General features: G+C 41.0%; 1 protein-coding gene across 1 annotated transcript; it reads left to right on the top strand.

Moving 5' to 3' along the window:
* The first annotated feature begins 18,152 nt into the window (after positions 1-18,152).
* Positions 18,153-19,082, top strand: LOC120989228 (olfactory receptor 11L1-like). The gene has a single exon (XM_040417198.1). The coding sequence runs from the start codon at positions 18,153-18,155 to the stop codon at positions 19,080-19,082; it is 930 nt and encodes a 309-aa protein (XP_040273132.1).
* The last annotated feature ends 317 nt before the right edge of the window (positions 19,083-19,399 follow it).

Raw genomic sequence — 19,399 nt, 5'->3', positions numbered from 1 at the left:
TTATTCTCTCCCTATAATCTTCTTATACTGTCCTTCCCTATCACCTATTCTGTCCATATAATCTTCTTATACTGTCCCTCACTATCACCTATTCTCTCTTTATAATCTTCTTATACTCTCCCTCCCTATCACATTTTCTTTCGCTACAATCTTCTTATAATATCCCTCACTATCACATATTCTCTCCCTTTAATTTTCTTATACTGTCCCTTCCTATCACCTATTCTCTCCCTTTAATCTTTGTATACTGTCCCTCCCTATCACCTATTCTCTCTCTATAAATTTGTTATACTGTCCCTTCCTATCACCTATTCTCTCCCTATAAGCTTCTTATACTTTCCCTTCCTATCACCTTTCTTTCTCTACAATCTTCTTATACTCTCCCTCCCTATCACTTATTCTCTCCCTATAAGCTTCTTATACTGTGCTTCCCTATCACATTTTCTCTCTCTACAATCTTCCTATACCGTCCCTCACTATCACCTATTCTCTCCCTATAATCTTCTTATACTGTCCTACCCTATCACCTTTTCTTTACAATCTTCTTATACTCTCCCTCCCTATCACCTATTCTCTCCCTATAAGCTTCTTATACTGTCCTTCCCTATCACCTATTCTCTCCCTAAAAGCTTCTTCTTATACTATCCTTCACTATCGCCTTTTCTCTCTCTACAGTCTTCTTATACTGTCCTACCCTATCACCTTTTCTCTACAATCTTCTTATACTGTCCTTCCCTATCACCTATTCTCTCCATATAATCTTCTTATACTGTCCCTCCCTATCACCCATTCTCTCCCTATAAGCTTCTTATACTGTCCCTCCCTATCACCTATTCTCTCCCTATAAGCTTCTTATATTGTCCTTCCCTATCACCTTTTCTCCCTCTACAATCTTCATTTACTGTCCCTCACTATCACCTATTCTCTCCCTAAAATCTTCTTATACTACTCTTCCCTATCGCCTTTTCTCTCTCTACAGTCTTCTTATACTGTCCATTACTATCACCTATTCTTTTCTTATAATCTTCTTACACTATCCTTCCCTATCCTCTATTCTCTCCCTATAATCTTCTTATACTGTCCCTTCCCATCACCTATTCTCTTCTTATAATCTTCTTATTCTGTCCTTCCATATCACCTTTTCTCTCTCTACAGTCTTCTTATACTGTCTCTACCTATCACCTATTCTCTCTCTATAATATTCTTATACTGTCCTATTACTGATGAGCGGCAGGGGCTATATTCGAATTTGCGATATTTGATAAATATTTTGTAGAATATTCATCATATATTTGCGAATATTCGAAAAAAAACTAATATATAGCAATATATTTTCACGGCTGTATGTGAGCAACAAGAGCATGCACAGAAAATAGAGCTACTGACCGGACCCAAACTAGAGAGGATAAAGGGTGACCCCTGTCAGACCCTCAAAGCTCTCCCTATGCTGCTAAACCCATGCCCGGATCCAAATGGTGGAACGAGGCATGCCCGCGTACCTAAGACTGATGACCACTGTAACCCCTACAATAGTGGAAGGGGCACGGCCACCGGTGCCCTGCTCAGTATATGGAGGGAACCGTGGTCGCCTCGGATCCAGTCAGAAAACACACAGATACACAACAATGTCTGCACACTTCGCTGAAGGAGCTGCAGCCGCAGTGAAGACGGATCCAAAGACAGGCTGGCAATATCCAGAGTACTTGCTGCAGCAGAACACAGGTCCAGTGAAAGGATAGCATACAAGGGAAGATACTCAAGCAAGAGCTACAACTCAAATGAGAAATATAATCCACACACTACAAAAGGAGGAGGGGTGATTTAAAGGCAGGGAAATCAAACGCAGGAGGAACAGCTGGGAGGAAGGAAACAGAAAGTAAAGAGCTCATCACAGGGGCGGATAAACAGAGCAGTGAGAACTCCTCCAAGCTCTGGTAGTGACATATATTGAATATATTGCTATATATTTGTTTTTGAAATATTCGTCATTTTTCATCATCCATCTGAACTGAACTGAACAGTACTTACTGATTCCTCCCTGCTTAGGGTGTCTGGTTCCCCCCAAAAAAATTCTTATCTGTCCGGGCTCCCTAGGATTTCAGAGAACAGCGCCCTCTAATGGTTGCATAGTCTTATTATGAGTCTATGACAAGACTATTCACTGTTGTGACTGAGATGATCTTTTACAATATTCGTGATATCTTCGTGAATTCGAATATTCATTATATTCAACATCACGATTTTAACTGGAAAATCGTGAACGTAATACGACCGAGTGCGTGCGCGAGAGCATGAAGTAATTTACGTTGCGGCGATACTTTTGATTGAATGAAAGTCTTTCCTGTACGATCTGCAAAGATGGTTGGAAATTACTTTGAGAAATCTGAGGAAGAAATCGTGCTAACCGTAAGTAATATTACAATAAAGTACTTTTTTTTTTACATATTGCATGCATGTCAGAACAATTGTTATATGTAAATCGAGTCTTGCTAAATATTCGTACAAATGAATATTAGCTATATGGATACGAATTTTTATTTTTCGTAATACAAACAACACAGTTTATCTGGTAAGAGTAGATATTACTGATTGGTGCACTCAGTATTCTTGTTACTTCACAGCACTATGTGTGTAGCATGTACAGTATGTATGTACAACAGATAAATATCTCTCACATGCACATAGCACATCTATTTTACTGCCACTCAATATATACCACACACTATATACCATACACACACACAATATATATATAGATTATATTTTATGTCCATGAGCTTTCTTTGACTGACCGTAAGTAATTGCTGGTTCATTTAGCGTTACCCAGGGTGCACCACGGGGAGGCGAACCAGCTGTACACCCAATACAGTACCGTCACTTCACTAGACAGGTACATCTCTGCTTAGCTGGCTAATATCTGATTGCTCAGACCCCACACACATACAATCGCAATACAATCTGATTTTATAACGGTAACATTAAATCTAATATTTCCCCTTCAAAGACGTAACTACTTTTTGCAGGTTTGTTGAGGACATATATTTGAAAACTTGGATTTAAAAAAATTGGGATTATATGCTTGCATCTTTATCCTGCAGCGATTGTTGGTGCGGGGCTACAACCGGACCCATAACAGAGAGGAGAAGCAGGCCATAATCGGGTCTCTCCGTTCAGAATTATACCAGAAATTCTCCATCTGGCACAAAAAAGAAGCAATACAGAAGAAATGGTGCGATTTCAAGAGATTCCAATACAATCGGGTCAAAGAGATGAGTGAATGATTATGCCCAGGTACAATGCTTACATGACTTTTGTATCTCTCTCTACAACACTCTGTAATGTATATATTCAGTTATGCCGCTAATTCGTACAGATGTAGTAGGGTTAACACGCAACCTCATAACTCAAATTTCTTTACTCATCGCGTTATCTTGAAAAAAAGCCATTTAAAAAAAAATAGCTTAACACATTTAATTTTATATTGTCAATTTTTTTTATACATTATTTTTACTTATTGAAACCACACAAATTTTTTTTACAAAATCAACTAGACACGCCGCCTGCAACGGTCAGCTATCAGTTTCCATATCGGGCACATCGAGTCTGTGTCAGAACTCTACGGTAGGGCAGAAAGCCTCACCATGTGCTGATTCCTCCAAGCCAGAGGGCAGTAGGAGTGGCGGTGTTTTGCAGCGGCTCTCTCCTCCTCCTTTTGTCTGTGAGGAGGAATGGGTACCGCGGCTCTCCCCACCCATACACGATCAGCACCGCACACACGCTGTGCTATGGCCAACGCTAGGGCACATCTGTCCTGTGCCCGTCTGAGCACAGAAGGCAGTGATGAGACAGTTTGCCTCGGCCAGGGTCTGAAAGTGTCCCCTGCTCAACCGCCGGGATTAGTTCACCCTCCTATCGGTGAAGACTCGGCTGCGGTACCCGGCTGCTGGCGGGGTCCTCGGCGGTTGCCGCCAGTGCGCAGCCCGGATCATCGATCGCAGGTCATGGTGCAGAATAAGCCTTTGGATGCAAGCCTTGTCTACACCCGGGGGGGGTAGTGTCACAGCTCGGGGCAGACTTCACGAGGAAGGGGCTGACAGGCAAAGTGGAGCACCTACACTGTAATTCAGCCGAGTGCAGTTTAGAGCCTGATCTGAAGGCACCATGTTTTCTGTAGTACTAGTTAAATAGAACTGCCGGTAAACTGTCCCCACATAACGAATGCAGCTGTGCTTCATTTTGGTTGACTTGAAATAGAATTTTATTTTTATTTAAATTTTTACAAAGTACACATCATTTGTACTGTGTAAAAAATTATGACTATATGACACTATATTCAATGAATGGTTATATATTCGTAATGAAGAATATTATTATATTATTATTCTTTTTTTAACAGTACACAACAATGATGCTATTAGCCAGTAATTAGATGAACCTGCATTTCCAGCCTTTTCCGGTGTTTTAAGCCAGGACCATGACTGCAGAGCATTGTGGAGCAGAAGAATATCAGTATGGCAGCGGAGGGGGGGAACTATGAGGTAAGTAACATATATTTATATATTTTTATTTTTAACTCATACGATTCCTGACTTTTTAAAAATATGTATTTCCCCAGAAAACATTTTCCACCCTATAAAAATTTTAGCTTGTGGTCGAATATGTAGAAGATTGTATATGCAATATATTCATCCACAAGCTAAAAGTAGGGATGGATCAGTGTCTGGGCATTATATTACTATATATTCGTTTTTTTAGAATATTCGTAATACTCTAAAAACGAATACATAGCAATATAGCGAATATTCTACAAAAAAAGAATATAGAGCAATATATATAGCTAATATATAGTGCCATATTCGTTTTTTTAGAATATTAGTCATATTTTTCCCATCAGAAAAAACATGATTTCTCCATGCTTCTTGGCCCACAAGCATAAAGCAAGGAGGCATCATGTTTTCAGATGGAAAAAAATGATGGATATATTCGATATAACAAATATATAGCACTATATTTGAAATATTCTCGAATTCTCGATTCTGCGATATTCGAGCAAAAAATTCATCATTTGAATATTTGCGCTCAACACTACTCACTATCATCTATTCTCTCCCTAAAATCTTCTTACACTTTCCCTCCCTATCCTCTATTCTCTCCCTATTATATTCTTATACTGTCCCTCACTATCACCTTTTCTCTCTCTATAAACTTCTTATACTGTCCCTCCCTATCACCTATTCTCTCCCTATAAATTTGTTATACTGTCCCTTCCTATCACCTATTCTCTCCCTATAAATTTGTTATACTGTCCCTTCCTATCACCTATTCTCTCCCTATAATCATCTTATATTGTCCCTCCCTATCACCTTTTCTCTCTATACAATCTTCCTATACTGTCCTTCCCTATCACCTATTCTCTCTCTATAATCAATCTTCTTATACTGTCCCTCCCTATCACCTTTTCTCTATATATAATTATAATGCAAGGCACCAATGAAACAGACCAGTGAGGATGAAGTCAAAGGGGATTATTAACAAAATAAACAAAGTCCAGGTAAACTTCACTGGGCAAGTATCAGGCAAACAAAAAACAAGGGAAAGCCAGGAGTAGGCCTGATCCATGCATAAGTCTCTGTGCAACTTGCCAGGTAAACGGATGTGTCACGGAAAGTCCCGGGTCCTGGGTCCCACTGGAACGGACGGAGTCACAGCAAACTTCAGTCAGTAGCTAGCAGTACTGACCTGCACCTGGATAAGGAAGGAAAACAGTGGGCACTGACCGACCTGGGAGGCCACCTTTTATGTGCCTGCTAACAAATCCCAGGGCGCCAAGTGACCACTCCCCATAGGTCATGAACCTGCCCTACACCTGTGTACAAGGCTTTGGTCGGTCATTAGTCAATTATACCAATACCGGCCCCCTAATCTGCTTTGAACTTGGGGCCAGGTGCTATTCCCTTCGCTGGTCGGCGAAGCGCATAAGAAGTGCGTACGCGCGACCGCGTATCCCCTTGCAAACCCGTTTTTGAATGTAAATGCGAATGCACGACAGGCTCTGCAAGAGTGCGCGAATGCGTCGTCATGGACACCGGAATGGAATCCGCAATAGGCACCAGAGACAAGCTCGGCCGAAGCGTACAGCCACTAGCCCGGCCAAGCTGTCCCCGAAAGCCATGCGGTCTTCCCCTCTAGGTCACATGCGAAATCATCCCCACGTCGGTTTGCAAAGGGGTCGGATATGGTGTATCAATGGAGACACGCGTAACCTGTCCCGCAGCTCCACGAGGACCCTTTTTGGTTACACCGGAGTGCGAGACAGGTGAGGATCTTACAAAAATCTTCTTATACTGTTCTCTCCCTATAATCTTCTTATACTGTCCCACACTATCACCTTTTCTCTCTCTATAAACTTCTTATACTTTCCCTATTTTCAGTCTGCAGGGGCAGTGCACAGCACCTCTTCATTACAGGTTGCGATTAGACAGCAGAATTATGTTCTATTCATTCTGCACACGCGCCTACATGCCTGTGGCCCCCTGATTGCCTCACAGGCTGATAGCCTAGATGAATGAATCAATATAACCCCCCCCCCACTTTCTCCCAGTGTCATGTGAGCATGCTTCCTATTCTTCCATCACAATATTTCCCTACCAATTCTAACAGTAAAATGGCTGTGATTAGGGATGAGCGAACCCAAACTGTTTTCGTAAAAGTCCGTGTTCGGGTTCGGTGTTCGGCTCTTTCTTGGCGCTTTTTGAAAGGCTGCAAAGCAGCCAATCAACAAGCGTCATACTACTTGCCCCAAGAGGCCATCACAGCCATGCCTACTATTGGCATGGCTGTGATTGGCCAGTGCAGCATGTGACCCAGCCTCTATATAAGCTTGGGTCACGTAGCGCTGCACGTCACTCTGCTGATTCAAGCATAGGGAGAGGCTGCAGCTGCGACGTTAGGGCGAGATTAGGCAGATTAACTCCTCCAAAAGACTTCATTCTGTGATCGATCTGCAGCTGTGGATCATTGAAGTGCTGATATTGACTTGCTCACTTTTTTGAGGCTGCCCAGAGCGTTTTTAGATCACTTTTTTTCTGGGGTGATCGGCGGCCATTTTGTGACTTGTGGTGCGCCAGCACAAGCTATCACCAAGTGTATTTAACCATCAATAGTGTGGTTATTTTGTGCTATATCCTACATCAGCTGCAGGCTGAGCCTGTGTCACCGAAGTGCATTTAACCATCAACAGTCTGGTTATTTTTTGGCCATATACTACATCAGGGGCAAGTTGAGCCTGTCACCAAGCGCCTAAAAAATAGACCTGACATTTCTATTCAACCAAATCTGTAGTGTTTTAGCTGGTCAAGTTATTTGTAGTGACCGTAAAAGCAGACTTTTTGTTCTGGGTTGAAAAACTATTCCCAAATTTGCCATTCTCAAAATAACTAGTTTCTGGTATATGAGGCCTACTTGAAATCTATCCCAAAAAGGATATCTTACATTGAAGGTATTGATAGTGTCATTCAGAAAAACCTAAGACACACGCTACCGTGCAGATAGAAGTCTGATTCTGAGATTAAACCTTAACCTGTCACACAGTGCAAAAAAAAACAGGTCTCACATTTCTATTCAAGCAAATCTGTACTGTTTTAGCTGGTCAAGTTATTTGTACCTCTCTCCTCTGCCTGGGTGCCTGGGCCTAAATGTGTGACAGTGGCCTGTTCCAGTGGTGGGTGACGTGAAGCCTGATTCTCTGCTATGACATGAAGACTGATTCTGCGCTGACATGAAGCCAGATTCTCTGTTACGCGACCTCTCTCCTCTGCCTGGGTGCCTGGGCCTAAATATGTGACAGTGGCCTGTTCCAGTGGAGGGTGACGTGATGCCTGATTCTCTGCTATGACATGAAGACAGATTCTGTGCTGACATAAGGCCAGATTCTCTGTTACGGGACCTCTCTCCTCTGCCTGGGTGCCTGGGCCTAAATGTGTGACAGTGTCCTGTTCCAGTGGTGTGTGACGTGAAGCCTGATTCTCTGCTATGACATGAAGACTGATTCTGCGCTGACATAAGGCCAGATTCTCTGTTACGGGACCTCTCTCCTCTGCCTGGGTGCCTGGGCCTAAATGTGTGACAGTGGCCTGTTCCAGTGGTGGGTGACGTGATGCCTGATTCTCTGCTATGACATGAAGACAGATTCTGTGCTGACATAAGGCCAGATTCTCTGTTACGGGACCTCTCTCCTCTGCCTGGGTGCCTGGGCCTAAATGTGTGACAGTGGCCTGTTCCAGTGGTGGGTGACGTGAAGCCTGATTCTCTGCTATGACATGAAGACTGATTCTGCGCTGACATGAAGCCAGATTTTCTGTTACGGGACCTCTCTCCTCTGCCTGGGTGCCTGGGACTAAATGTGTGACAGTGGCCTGTTCCATTGGTGGGTGACGTGAAGCCTGATTCTCTGCTATGACATGAAGACTTATTCTGTGCTGACATGAAGCCAGATTCTCTGTTACGCGACCTCTCTCCTCTGCCTGGGTGCCTGGGCCTAAATATGTGACAGTGGCCTGTTCCAGTGGTGGGTGACGTGAAGCCTGATTCTCTGCTATGACATGAAGACAGATTCTGTGCTGACATAAGGCCAGATTCTCTGTTACGGGACCTCTCTCCTCTGCCTGGGTGCCGGGGCCTAAATGTGTGACAGTGGCTTGTTCCAGTGGTGGGTGATGTGAAGCCTGATTCTCTGCTATGACATGAAGACAGATTCTGCGCTGACATAAGGCCAGATTCTCTGTTACGGGACCGCTCTCCTCTGTCTGGGTGTCGGGGCCTAAATGTGTGACAGTGGCCTGTTCCAGTGGTGGGTGATGTGAAGCCTGATTCTCTGCTATGACATGAAGACAGATTCTGTGCTGACATGAAGCCAGATTCTCTGCTATGGCATGAAGAGACTGATTCTGTGCTGACATGAAGCTAGATTCTTTGCTATGGCATGAAGAGACTGATTCTCTGCTGACGTGAAGCCAGATTCTCTGCTATTTGGACCTCTGTCCAATTGATATTGGTTCATTTTTATTTTTTTTATTTTTATTTTAATTCATTTCCCTATCCACATTTGTTTGCAGGTGATTTACCTACATGTTGCTGCCTTTTGCAGCCCTCTAGCTCTTTCCTGGGCTGTTTTACAGCCTTTTTAGTGCCCAAAAGTTTGGGTCCCCATTGACTTCAATGGGGTTCGGGTTCGGGACGAAGTTCGGTTCGGGTTCGGATCCCGAACCCGAACATTTCCGGGAAGTTCGGCCGAACTTCTCGAACCCGAACATCCAGGTGTTCGCTCAACTCTAGCTGTGATACATTATATGCGATTTGTCCTAAACAAAAGCTTCTGATTCATTAGAAGGCCAATTTTTTGAGAAATTTTGTAACACTTCTAAATTGAAAGCCAAAATCAGGAGTAGACTAAAAATGAAGACGTATTTGTCCTTATCTTTATTTTAAGATCCACTCCTGATTCAAAAATTGCATGCAGCAACCTAACCATGTGGCTTTACCCTAAAGGGGTTAATAATGTAAAGCCACAGCAGAATCCTAAGTTTCTGCTCTGAAGTCTGTTGCAGATTTTTTTGGGTGGTAAAATCAGCCATGTCAACATAGTACATAACACGTTCAATTCAGCTTAATCTCTATATTACATTATTTTCAATATATTATTTCTAAGAAAAAAAAAGAAAAGAAAAAAGAGATCATTAATGGGTGTAGAAATTCAATCCATATGGGAGCAATGCTGAAATCTCAATGGCTTATTACAGACTTTCTATAGCACATCGTCTATAAAAAGGACACCAAATGAAAGCATTAGGTCTTTATCAAAAAAAGGCTTAACTTACATGAAATTCTATTCTTCACAAAACATTTTTTAATCTGGGTCTCAAGATCAAGACAATAAATGTTTTCTACAAGAATCCACAGAGGAGAAATGAGCTGAGACACCTGCAGAGAAGAAGCAACCTCTAAATGCAGTATTTCCCCACAGTAAGTCTGTTCTGTTTGTGCCCTAGTCTAAAAAATGGAATAAGAATGAAATAAACTGAATATAAAAATATATTTGCAATAAAATAAATAAAAAACATTTCTTTAAATTATTGAAAAAACAACTGCTAGACAAAAGGAAATACATTTCGTCTTCTCGGAATACTGCTGTTTAACACCTAAAACAACCTCTTTTTTTTTTTTACAATATAGTATAAATGCCAACATTATTCAGCAGGTTTATGGAGATATATTGTTTAGGTAAGAAATGCTATGTATATTCTTTATTTTATTTGTCTTTTTTAAACTTTTTTTTATTTATGATACAAGTATAATGGCATAATTTGACATAGCAAATAAGTGTTGGGTAACAATTATCGGTATTAGAGACCTGTGCCTGATAGGCCAATCCTTTGTGCTTTTTGCTTTTAGCTATGCCACCTTTAGGACAATTATTTTTAATGGTTGCATTTAACTCATTTTTTTTAGTTGTTTTTTATTAAAAATGTTCAGTCGTTTTTAAGATACAAGGGTTAAAAAATGTCTTCTTTTAGAGTGTCACTTTCAGTCCCATCAGCTGAAACATTATTTCTGATCTCCTGACCTCATAGGCACTCACTTAAACCACATTGTTATCAGTTTGATAAGAGTTTAGCTATAAGGTCGGAGATAAGCGCTACATATGAGCCATCAGATAACGGAACTCAGGAGTGACAGTCTGCAAATAGACTGATTTTTTAATCCTTGTATCTCAAAATCGCTGAACATTTTTAATAAAGACCAATTGAAAAAAATATATAAATTAGCCCAAAATGAGTAAAATGCAATTATAAAAAATTGGCCCGAAAATGTCCATATACGTTAAGGCCGGCGAGGGGAACCGTTAAGCATTACAGTACAACCCAAAGTCATTTAAACTTCAGGAATATCAGTTTGTCCACTTAGGAAGCATAAGTGGACGAGAATCGGTTTTACGTACAGTACGTTGGTGATAATGAAAAGTGACAACAGGAGAGGCAACAACAAGACAACCCCCAAAAGGGCAACAGTTATTTTGGTGGTGGCCACACACAATTGCTGTTTCCTTATCTTTCCTGATTGATTCTTCTCTAGTTTTACATTTTGCTATTGTCCTTGTCACTACTGGCAGCATGATGTGGTCCTTGCAGCAGAATCAGGTTTCACAGGTCATTCTCCATCTCCAGGATGGCACATCATTGAAATGCTATCACAAGAGGGTTTGTCTTGTCTCCCAGCACAATCTCAAGAACATGTAGATGATATGCCATTGTGAGCTACAACATGAGCACTGCCAGACAGAGCCATAGTAGGGCATGAACGCAGCTTCAGAACCCTTATCTGCTCATTTGTGTAAGTAGGAACAAGAGTAGAGCTGCCAGAGCCCTAAAAGATGAACTCCAGCTCCTTCTAGTCTGCATGTTTCTGACTGAACTGTAAGAAACAGATTCCATGAGGGTGGCATGAGGTACTAACACTGGACCTAGACATTGAAGGCAACACCGGGAGATCGGTGAGTTGAGTATAAATTCTGTCAATTTTGATTTAACAAGTGCACATTGTGGGATTCTTTTTTTTTTCTGCTAATCTGCGGGAGTTTACTTACATATTATTGTCCATCATTTAAGAACTTATGTAAGTAATAAACAAGCAAACACATCATCAATTTACAAGGAATTTGTTGTCTAAAAACCCATTTATGTCTCCCCAACGTCACATTGTTATCCAATATTGGCCTATTCTTGTAAACAGTAGGACCAGCCAAGATTACATGAAAATGTGAAGTACATTTTAGCAATGTGACACAGTGTTAACTCAGAAGATTAAAATATTGCGATATGATTATTTGCAAACTCTACAGTGATTATTTTATAAATAGTATCTTCAGTTATATAAACAGTAAAGAGTTTGAACCTGAAAGTGCTGGCCCTTTAAAGAGTGATGAGGGAGGAGTTGTTGTATTCACTGAGGAAAATGAACTGTAGAGTGTCAAAGTAAACTCCCCATTAAATGTGCTCGATCTGTCCCAGGAAGAAGTGCAGAGATGTCTTAAAAATATTAACATTGACAAATCACCGATCCAGGCGGCATATACCCCTGTATCCTAATTAAGTATTAAGTAATGACATATACAGACCCTTATTTCTGATATTTAAAGGGGTTGTCTCATCTCAGACAATGGGGGCCATATCGCTTGTCCGCACCTATATCAAAGCTAAAGCTCCAAAAGGGGCGCATGAGCAGCCGCCCTCCATTCATTTTCTATGGGGCCACCAAAAATAGCAAATCACTGGCTCATCTTTTTCAGTTGGCCCCATAGAAGTAAATGGGAGCGGTGGCCGGTCATACGCGGTGCGCTACTAATAACTTCTGTGGGGAGAGCGCTTGGTGGTGGCCAGACGGGAGTCCTCCAACCACCACTTTGGTGGGACCCGCACCTATAAGACAATGGGGCATATCCTAGCAACATGGCCCCATTTTCTGAGATGAGACAACCCTTTTAAGGACTCTATAATGACAGGGAGTGTTCCACAGGATTGGCAAATATGGAGTCAATATTGAAAAAGAGATAAAAAAAATGAGCCTGGAAACTAGAGATGGCCTTGCGGTTCGCCCGGCGGTCCTTTTGCGGCAAACTTTGCGTGTTCGGAATTCGCCGAACATGCGAATATATGGAGATATTTGCGCCCGCCATATTCTTTTACATTGAGAAGAACTTTGACCAATGGCACATCCATCAGGTGGTACAGGACAGCCAATTGAGACATTTCAGCACATGGACACACCCCCTACCTTATAAATAAACCTGATCTGGCCGCCATTTTACATTCAGTCTTTTGCTAGTGTAGGGAGAGGTTGCTGTGTGGAGCAGGGACAGACTGTTAGGGACACTAAACTCTAGCTAATAGGCCACAAAAGTCCTTTTAAGGACTGATATAGGTGTGCTATCGATAGGTGTGATACACAGAGGGGTGCGATATACTTATAATATACTTTTATAATGAGTCAAAAACACATAGTGATCACCTGGAAGTCAGGGGCCTAGGGGCTAGGGGCTTACTAGATCCATTTTTATATAGGGTAAGGTTCCAGACGGGGTTGCTCTTATCAGGGCGGGTGGTCTGTAGGGCAATATCAGGGAAAGTTCTTTGCCCACCCTGTCCTTCAATACCACATCATCATCTAGCCCAGGGATACATTTTTTTGCTTTCCCTCCGGGATTCATGGATAGATTTTCAATGGGGCCGGAATGTGCTGTCCGCATCCACATTTGCGGATCCGCACTTTCGCATCCGTGCTTCAGTTTCCGCAAAAAAATAGAACATGTCCTATTCTTGTTCGCAATTGCAGACAAGATTAGGCATTTTCTATTATAGTGCCGGCGATGTGCGGTCCACAAATTGCAGAATGCACATTGCCGATGTCCGTGTTTTGCGGATCCGCAAAACACTTACGGACGTGTGACTGGACCCTCATAGTAACATTATTAAAGGTTATGTTTTATCTTTATGTATATTCTAATGGATTGCCTTCCTTGTACAATGTTATAATATACTTTCTATGTTAGAAAGTATATTATAGTACATTTGTATTGTGCGGTTCTGCTGCGATACTGCAAGTATACAGAGGGACAAGCGTTATTGGAGCAAATAATTTCTACTGGTGTGATATACCAGTCGTCCCCCAAAAAAACTGATTGAAGCGGGGTGTTATATACCAATATGCTTTCTTTATAGTGCATTTGGGTACTGTATAGTGCATTTGAGCATGCGCGTACACGAAAATTATATTACCAATATTTTTCATTGAAAAAAATTATGAATGGAGATCGCAAATTCGAATAATACATCTGGTATGTCACTGTCCATGTTGTGGGACTATTTGTGCACTTCTAGTAATTATTTCTTGGCTGCAAATATGAGCTGAAGGTTTTTCAGGTTCGCCTGCCATTAAAATGAATGGGACCGCCGCAAACTTGCGGTTCGTGAACATTTGATCGTGTTTGCGCGATCGCGTTCGCGAACCGTCCCGGCATATGTTCGTCTATCACTACTGGAAACTATAGAGCAGTAAATCTAACATCTGTTGTGGGTAAACTGTTTCTAAGTGATGTTATCCTGGAGTATCTCAAGGAATATAAATGTAAATTGCTGCACAAGCATGGCTATATGAAGGATCAGTGCTGTCAAACTAATATAATCAGGTAAGTTGTAGACTGGAGCTGGATGAGTCAATGGATGTCATATATCTTGACTTCTCCAAAGCATTTGACACTGTACCACATAAAAGGTTAGTATATAAAATGAGAATGCTCGGACTGGGAGAAAACATCTGTAAGTGGGTAAGTAACTGGCTCAATGATAGAAAACAGAGGGTGGTTATTAACGGTACACACTCAGAGTGGGTCACTGTCACTAGTGGGGCACCTCAGAAGGTAAAATATCAGTTTTTACTGATGATACTTAAGAGCACTGTATAATATATATATATATAAAAAAAAAAAATGAAAAAACAGTGGCAGCACCGTCCTTGATGCAAGCTGGTGGGTGCAACAGCCCAATACGGATTAAAGCCAATCCACAAATACAAAATAGAAAAAAATGGGCAGCACTCCAAAAAGTAAAAATACAAAAATCTTTATTTACCCCAGTGGGAAGTGCGACGTTTCGGCTCTAGACAGGAGCCTTCCTCAAGCCTTGAGGAAGGCTCCTGTCTAGAGCCGAAACGTCGCACTTCCCACTGGGGTAAATAAAGATTTTTGTATTTTTACTTTTTGGAGTGCTGCCCATTTTTCTATTTTATATATATATATATATATATATATATATATATATATATACAGTTGCAAGAAAAAGTATGTGAACCCTTCGGAATGATATGGATTTCTGCACAAATTGGTCACAAAATGTGATCTGATCTTCATCTAATTCACAACAATAGACAATCACAGTCTGCTTAAACTAATAACACACAAATAATTAAATGTTACCATGTTTTTATTGAACACACCATGTAAACATTCATAGTGCAGGTGGAAAAAGTATGTGAACCCTTGGATTTAATAACTGGTTGAACCTCCTTTGGCAGCAATAACTTCAATCAAACGTTTCCTGTAGTTGCAGATCAGACATGCACAACGGTCAGGAGTAATTCTTGACCATCCCTCTTTACAGAACTGTTTCAGTTCAGCAATATTCTTGGGATGTCTGGTGTGAATCGCTTTCTTGAGGTCAGGACTATGACTGGGCCACTCCAGAAGGCGTATTTTCTTCTGTTTAAGCCATTCTGTTGTTGATTTACTTCTATGCTTTGGGTCGTTGTCCTGTTGCAACACCCATCTTCTGTTGAGCTTCAGCTGGTGGATAGATGGCCTTAAGTTCTCCTGCAAAATGTCTGTGGTATCCTCCCATGAAATCCATTCTTGTTTAGTGTTTTATGTATCGTAGATTCGCTAACAGGGATGTTAGCATATGCCAGAGACTTTTGTAAGTCTTTAGCTGACACTCTAGGATTCTTCTTCACCTCATTGAGCAGTCTGCGCTGTGCTCTTGCAGTCATCTTTACAGGACGGCCACTCCTAGGGAGAGTAGCAGCAGTGCTGAACTTTCTCCATTTATAGACAATTTGTCTTACCGTGGACTGATGAACAGCAAGGCTTTTGGAGATACTTTTATAACCCTTTCCAGCTTTATGCAAGTCAACAATTCTTAATCGTAGGTCTTCTGAAGGCTCTTTTGTGCGAGGCATCATTCACATCAGGCAATGCTTCTTGTGAAAAGAAAACCCAGAACTGGTGTGTGTTTTTTATAGGGCAGGGCAGCTGTAACCAACACCTCCAATCTCATCTCATTGATTAGACTCCAGTTGGCTGACACCTTACTCCAATTAGCTCTTGGAGATGTCATTAGTCTTGGGGTTCACATACTTTTTCCACCTGCACTGTGAATGTTTGCATGGTGTGTTCAATAAAAAACATGGTAGCATTTAATTCTTTGTGTGTTATTAGTTTAAGCCGACTGTGATTGTCTATTGTTGTGACTTAAATGAAGATCAGATCACATTTTATGACCAATTTGTGCAGAAATCCATATAATTCCAAAGGGTTCACATACTTTTTCTTGCAACTGTATATATACTGTATATAGCGCCATGTGCCATCAGGTCACAGTACAGCATAGTGGGAAGAAGATCAGGGAGGGTGAGTGAATCTGCAGAGTGGCAGCACTGTCTGGAGCTGGAGAGGTAAGTTCATTTAATTAATTTTTTTAAACGTCTGATCTGAGGTCTGATTGGGGGTCCGATTTGAAGATAGGCAGGCAATAGTTATATTTGCTAAAAATGTGCAGCATACATTTACTGGGGGAAGGTCTGATTTGAGGTTGGCAGCTTCTGATGGGGGCTGATCTGAGTAAATGGAGGCTAGGGAGGGTCTGATCTGATGCTGGGGGTTTGATGGGGGTCTGATCTAAGGCTGATGTAGTCTGGGGGTCTGATGGGAGGCTGATCTGAAGCTGATGGAGGTAGGGGGCTGATCTGAGGCTGAGAAAGGGATAGAGGCAGGGACAGTTGCCATGGCAGAGGCAGGGACCATGGCAGGGAGAGTGGAAGCCGGGTGAACCCCTCTCTGGACCCCTCTGGGATGAACTAATTATATAATATTCTCAACTTTAAATTTAGACTGCTATATTTGGTCAAAATGGTGCCTGCACTATATATAATACTATACATTAAGTGCAGACACCATTTTGAGCTGTAAGAATACAGCACTCTGTATCTATTTTATTTTTTTTAAATGGAAGCACAATTTCTGTAACTCACCCCTAAGTCAAGGTATATGTTTGACCAAATATGGAAGTCAAATTTTTAAGATGATAATTTTTTATGGCCCGCAAATGGTGTTATAAATATCCAAATGGCCCTCACCACCAAAAAGGGTCCCCACCCCTGGTCTAGAGGAAAGAAGCTTTGAACACAATCACAGAATATGATTCTTTACGGTAAGAGAAGTGATACTATGGAACTCTCTGCCTGAGGAGGTGGTGATGGTGAGTTCACGAGTTCAAGAGGGGCCTGGATGTATTTCTGGAGTGTAATAATATTATAGGTTATAGTTTTACATTTCTGGAGAAGTCATTGATCCAGGAAGTATTCTGCCTGCCTGATTGGAGTCAAGAAGGAATTTTTTCCTTTAAATGGGCTTGTACTTTATGGGGGGGGGTTGTCATTCCTATGGATCAGCTTTTCAGAATACCAGGCTGAAGTGGATTGACAGATGTCTTTTTTCAGCCTTACAAACTACTGTATGTTGCTATGTTACTATCAAAGGGTTGAAGCTATAAGATATGCATATTATAGCACTATGGCACAGGCACTGAGAGTAACTGGTCAAAAATAACAAAAAATCATATTTACCCCATTTCTCCCCTAATTTTTCCAGTGATGTACCTCAGTCCTCCAACTGCTGACACATTTCTGGCCACAGCGTTGATGTTCCACAAACACACCTGTCACCATTGCAGCCAGGAAGAAGTGTCAGGGGGCATTTATAGAAGAAACTAAGGAAACTCCTTTTAGAAAAATAGTTTATTGTATTCATACATATACTGTACCTCCAAAAATTGTCCATTTTCCAAAAATTTGCTCATTTACTTATTTTTCCCAATTGTCAAGCTGCTTTTTTTAGGCTTTTTTTTTAGGCCAATCAACCATCAAAGACCCCTGTGCAATGTTACATTTTCCGAGCTACCCTTGGCTTCCAAATGTCCCCGGGCCAGGTTTATGGCAGGGATGCTGAGAACAATCGATGAGATTAACATTTTACACTACATTCATGAGACTATTTAGATACTATAGGACAATTGCTGTAATTGGTAATGTGGGCTGGAGTGGTAAAACATTTTTTTTTTTTTTTTTTAGGGAGGCGGTGATGTAGATGGTAGTGGTAGTGCGCAATTGTTTCCCTCTTCAATTTTTTTCAATGTAAATATTTTTTCAGTTCTAAATTACACAATTAAAATGTTTTTATTCTTTCTACTCTAATTCTTAAGGTGGAACCTACTATCATAACCTGGAACAGTGCCTGGATCAATATTTTTGTCCAATTCACAATAAATATTATGCAGTCTGCCAATGTCAGTTTAGTGGCTGAAATATTTCTTTTGGGTTTTCAGAACTTCCATGGTATAAATAACTTTTTCTTTCTTCTGTTGCTTCTTGTATACATTGTGACTGTATGTGGAAACCTCCTCATCATCCTAGCGGTGTCCTACAGCCGATCACTCCACTCTCCCATGTACTTCTTCCTCTCCCAACTCTCCTTCTCAGATATTCTACTCTCCTCCATTATAGTACCAAACATGCTCCGAGTCGTATTGTATGGAGGAAGTTTTGTGTCTTTCATTGGCTGTTTAATACAGTTTTATTTTTTTACAGCCTCTGAATCAATAGAATGTCTTCTCCTGACTGTGATGTCCTACGACCGGTACCAGGCTATCTGCAACCCTCTGCATTACACCTCCGTAATGACTCTTAAATTTTGTGTAAAGATTCTCCTGCTCTTTTGGTTGTTTATATTTGCTATCATATTGATGATCTCAGTGACAATGAGTGATTTGCGGTTCTGCGGACCAAACATCATTGATCATTTCTTCTGTGATTTTGACCCTTTACTTGAACTTTCCTGCTCAAATACTTTTATAGTGAGGATGGAAAGCAAGTTTTTAGCTATTCCTTTAGTCATATGCCCATTCACTGTGATTATAGTTTCATATACCTATATTATCATCACCATACTAAAGATTCCCTCTGTCACAGGGAGGAGGAAGACTTTCTCCACCTGCAGCTCTCATCTGGCCGTGGTGTCCTTATATTACGGGTCACTTATTAGTATCTATTTATTTCCAAATAGGGAAAATGCTAAGAAAATTCTCTCCTTGTTTTACACGGTGGCAACTCCTGTTCTTAACCCCTTGATATATAGCTTGAGGAATAAAGATATTAGGCAGGCTTTAGGAAAGATTTTATACAGTAAATCCAAAATATGTTAACTAGATATAGTGGAAAAAGTAAGTGAACCCTTTATAAGTACCTTTATGTCTGTATTGATTACTAATAAAATGTAGTCTGATAGCTAGCGCAGTCACAATTCTAGACAAATACAATCTACCTAAACTAATAACTTATTAAAATGTGTAGAAATCTGAGTCTCACATCCTTCTGGGATTCAGGTCCCCACCTATCCCTTGGTTAAACTTGATGGACTTATGTCTTTTTTCAAGCGCATTAACTATGTAACAAGCAATTTTTCTGTTCGTGTCTTTTATTGAGCACATTGAGTAGACATCCACAGTGCAGGGAGAAAACG

This window comes from Bufo bufo, chromosome 1 (genome assembly GCF_905171765.1).
Source record: "Bufo bufo chromosome 1, aBufBuf1.1, whole genome shotgun sequence".
NCBI lineage: Eukaryota > Metazoa > Chordata > Amphibia > Anura > Bufonidae > Bufo > Bufo bufo.
Note: the sequence above shows the minus strand (reverse complement) of the source record. Positions and strands in the feature narration are given on the sequence as shown.

Bases quoted from the DNA above. Each gene is read 5' to 3' on its own strand.
- LOC120989228 (XM_040417198.1), top strand. From the start codon at position 18,153: ATGCAGTCTGCCAATGTCAGTTTAGTGGCTGAAATATTTCTTTTGGGT.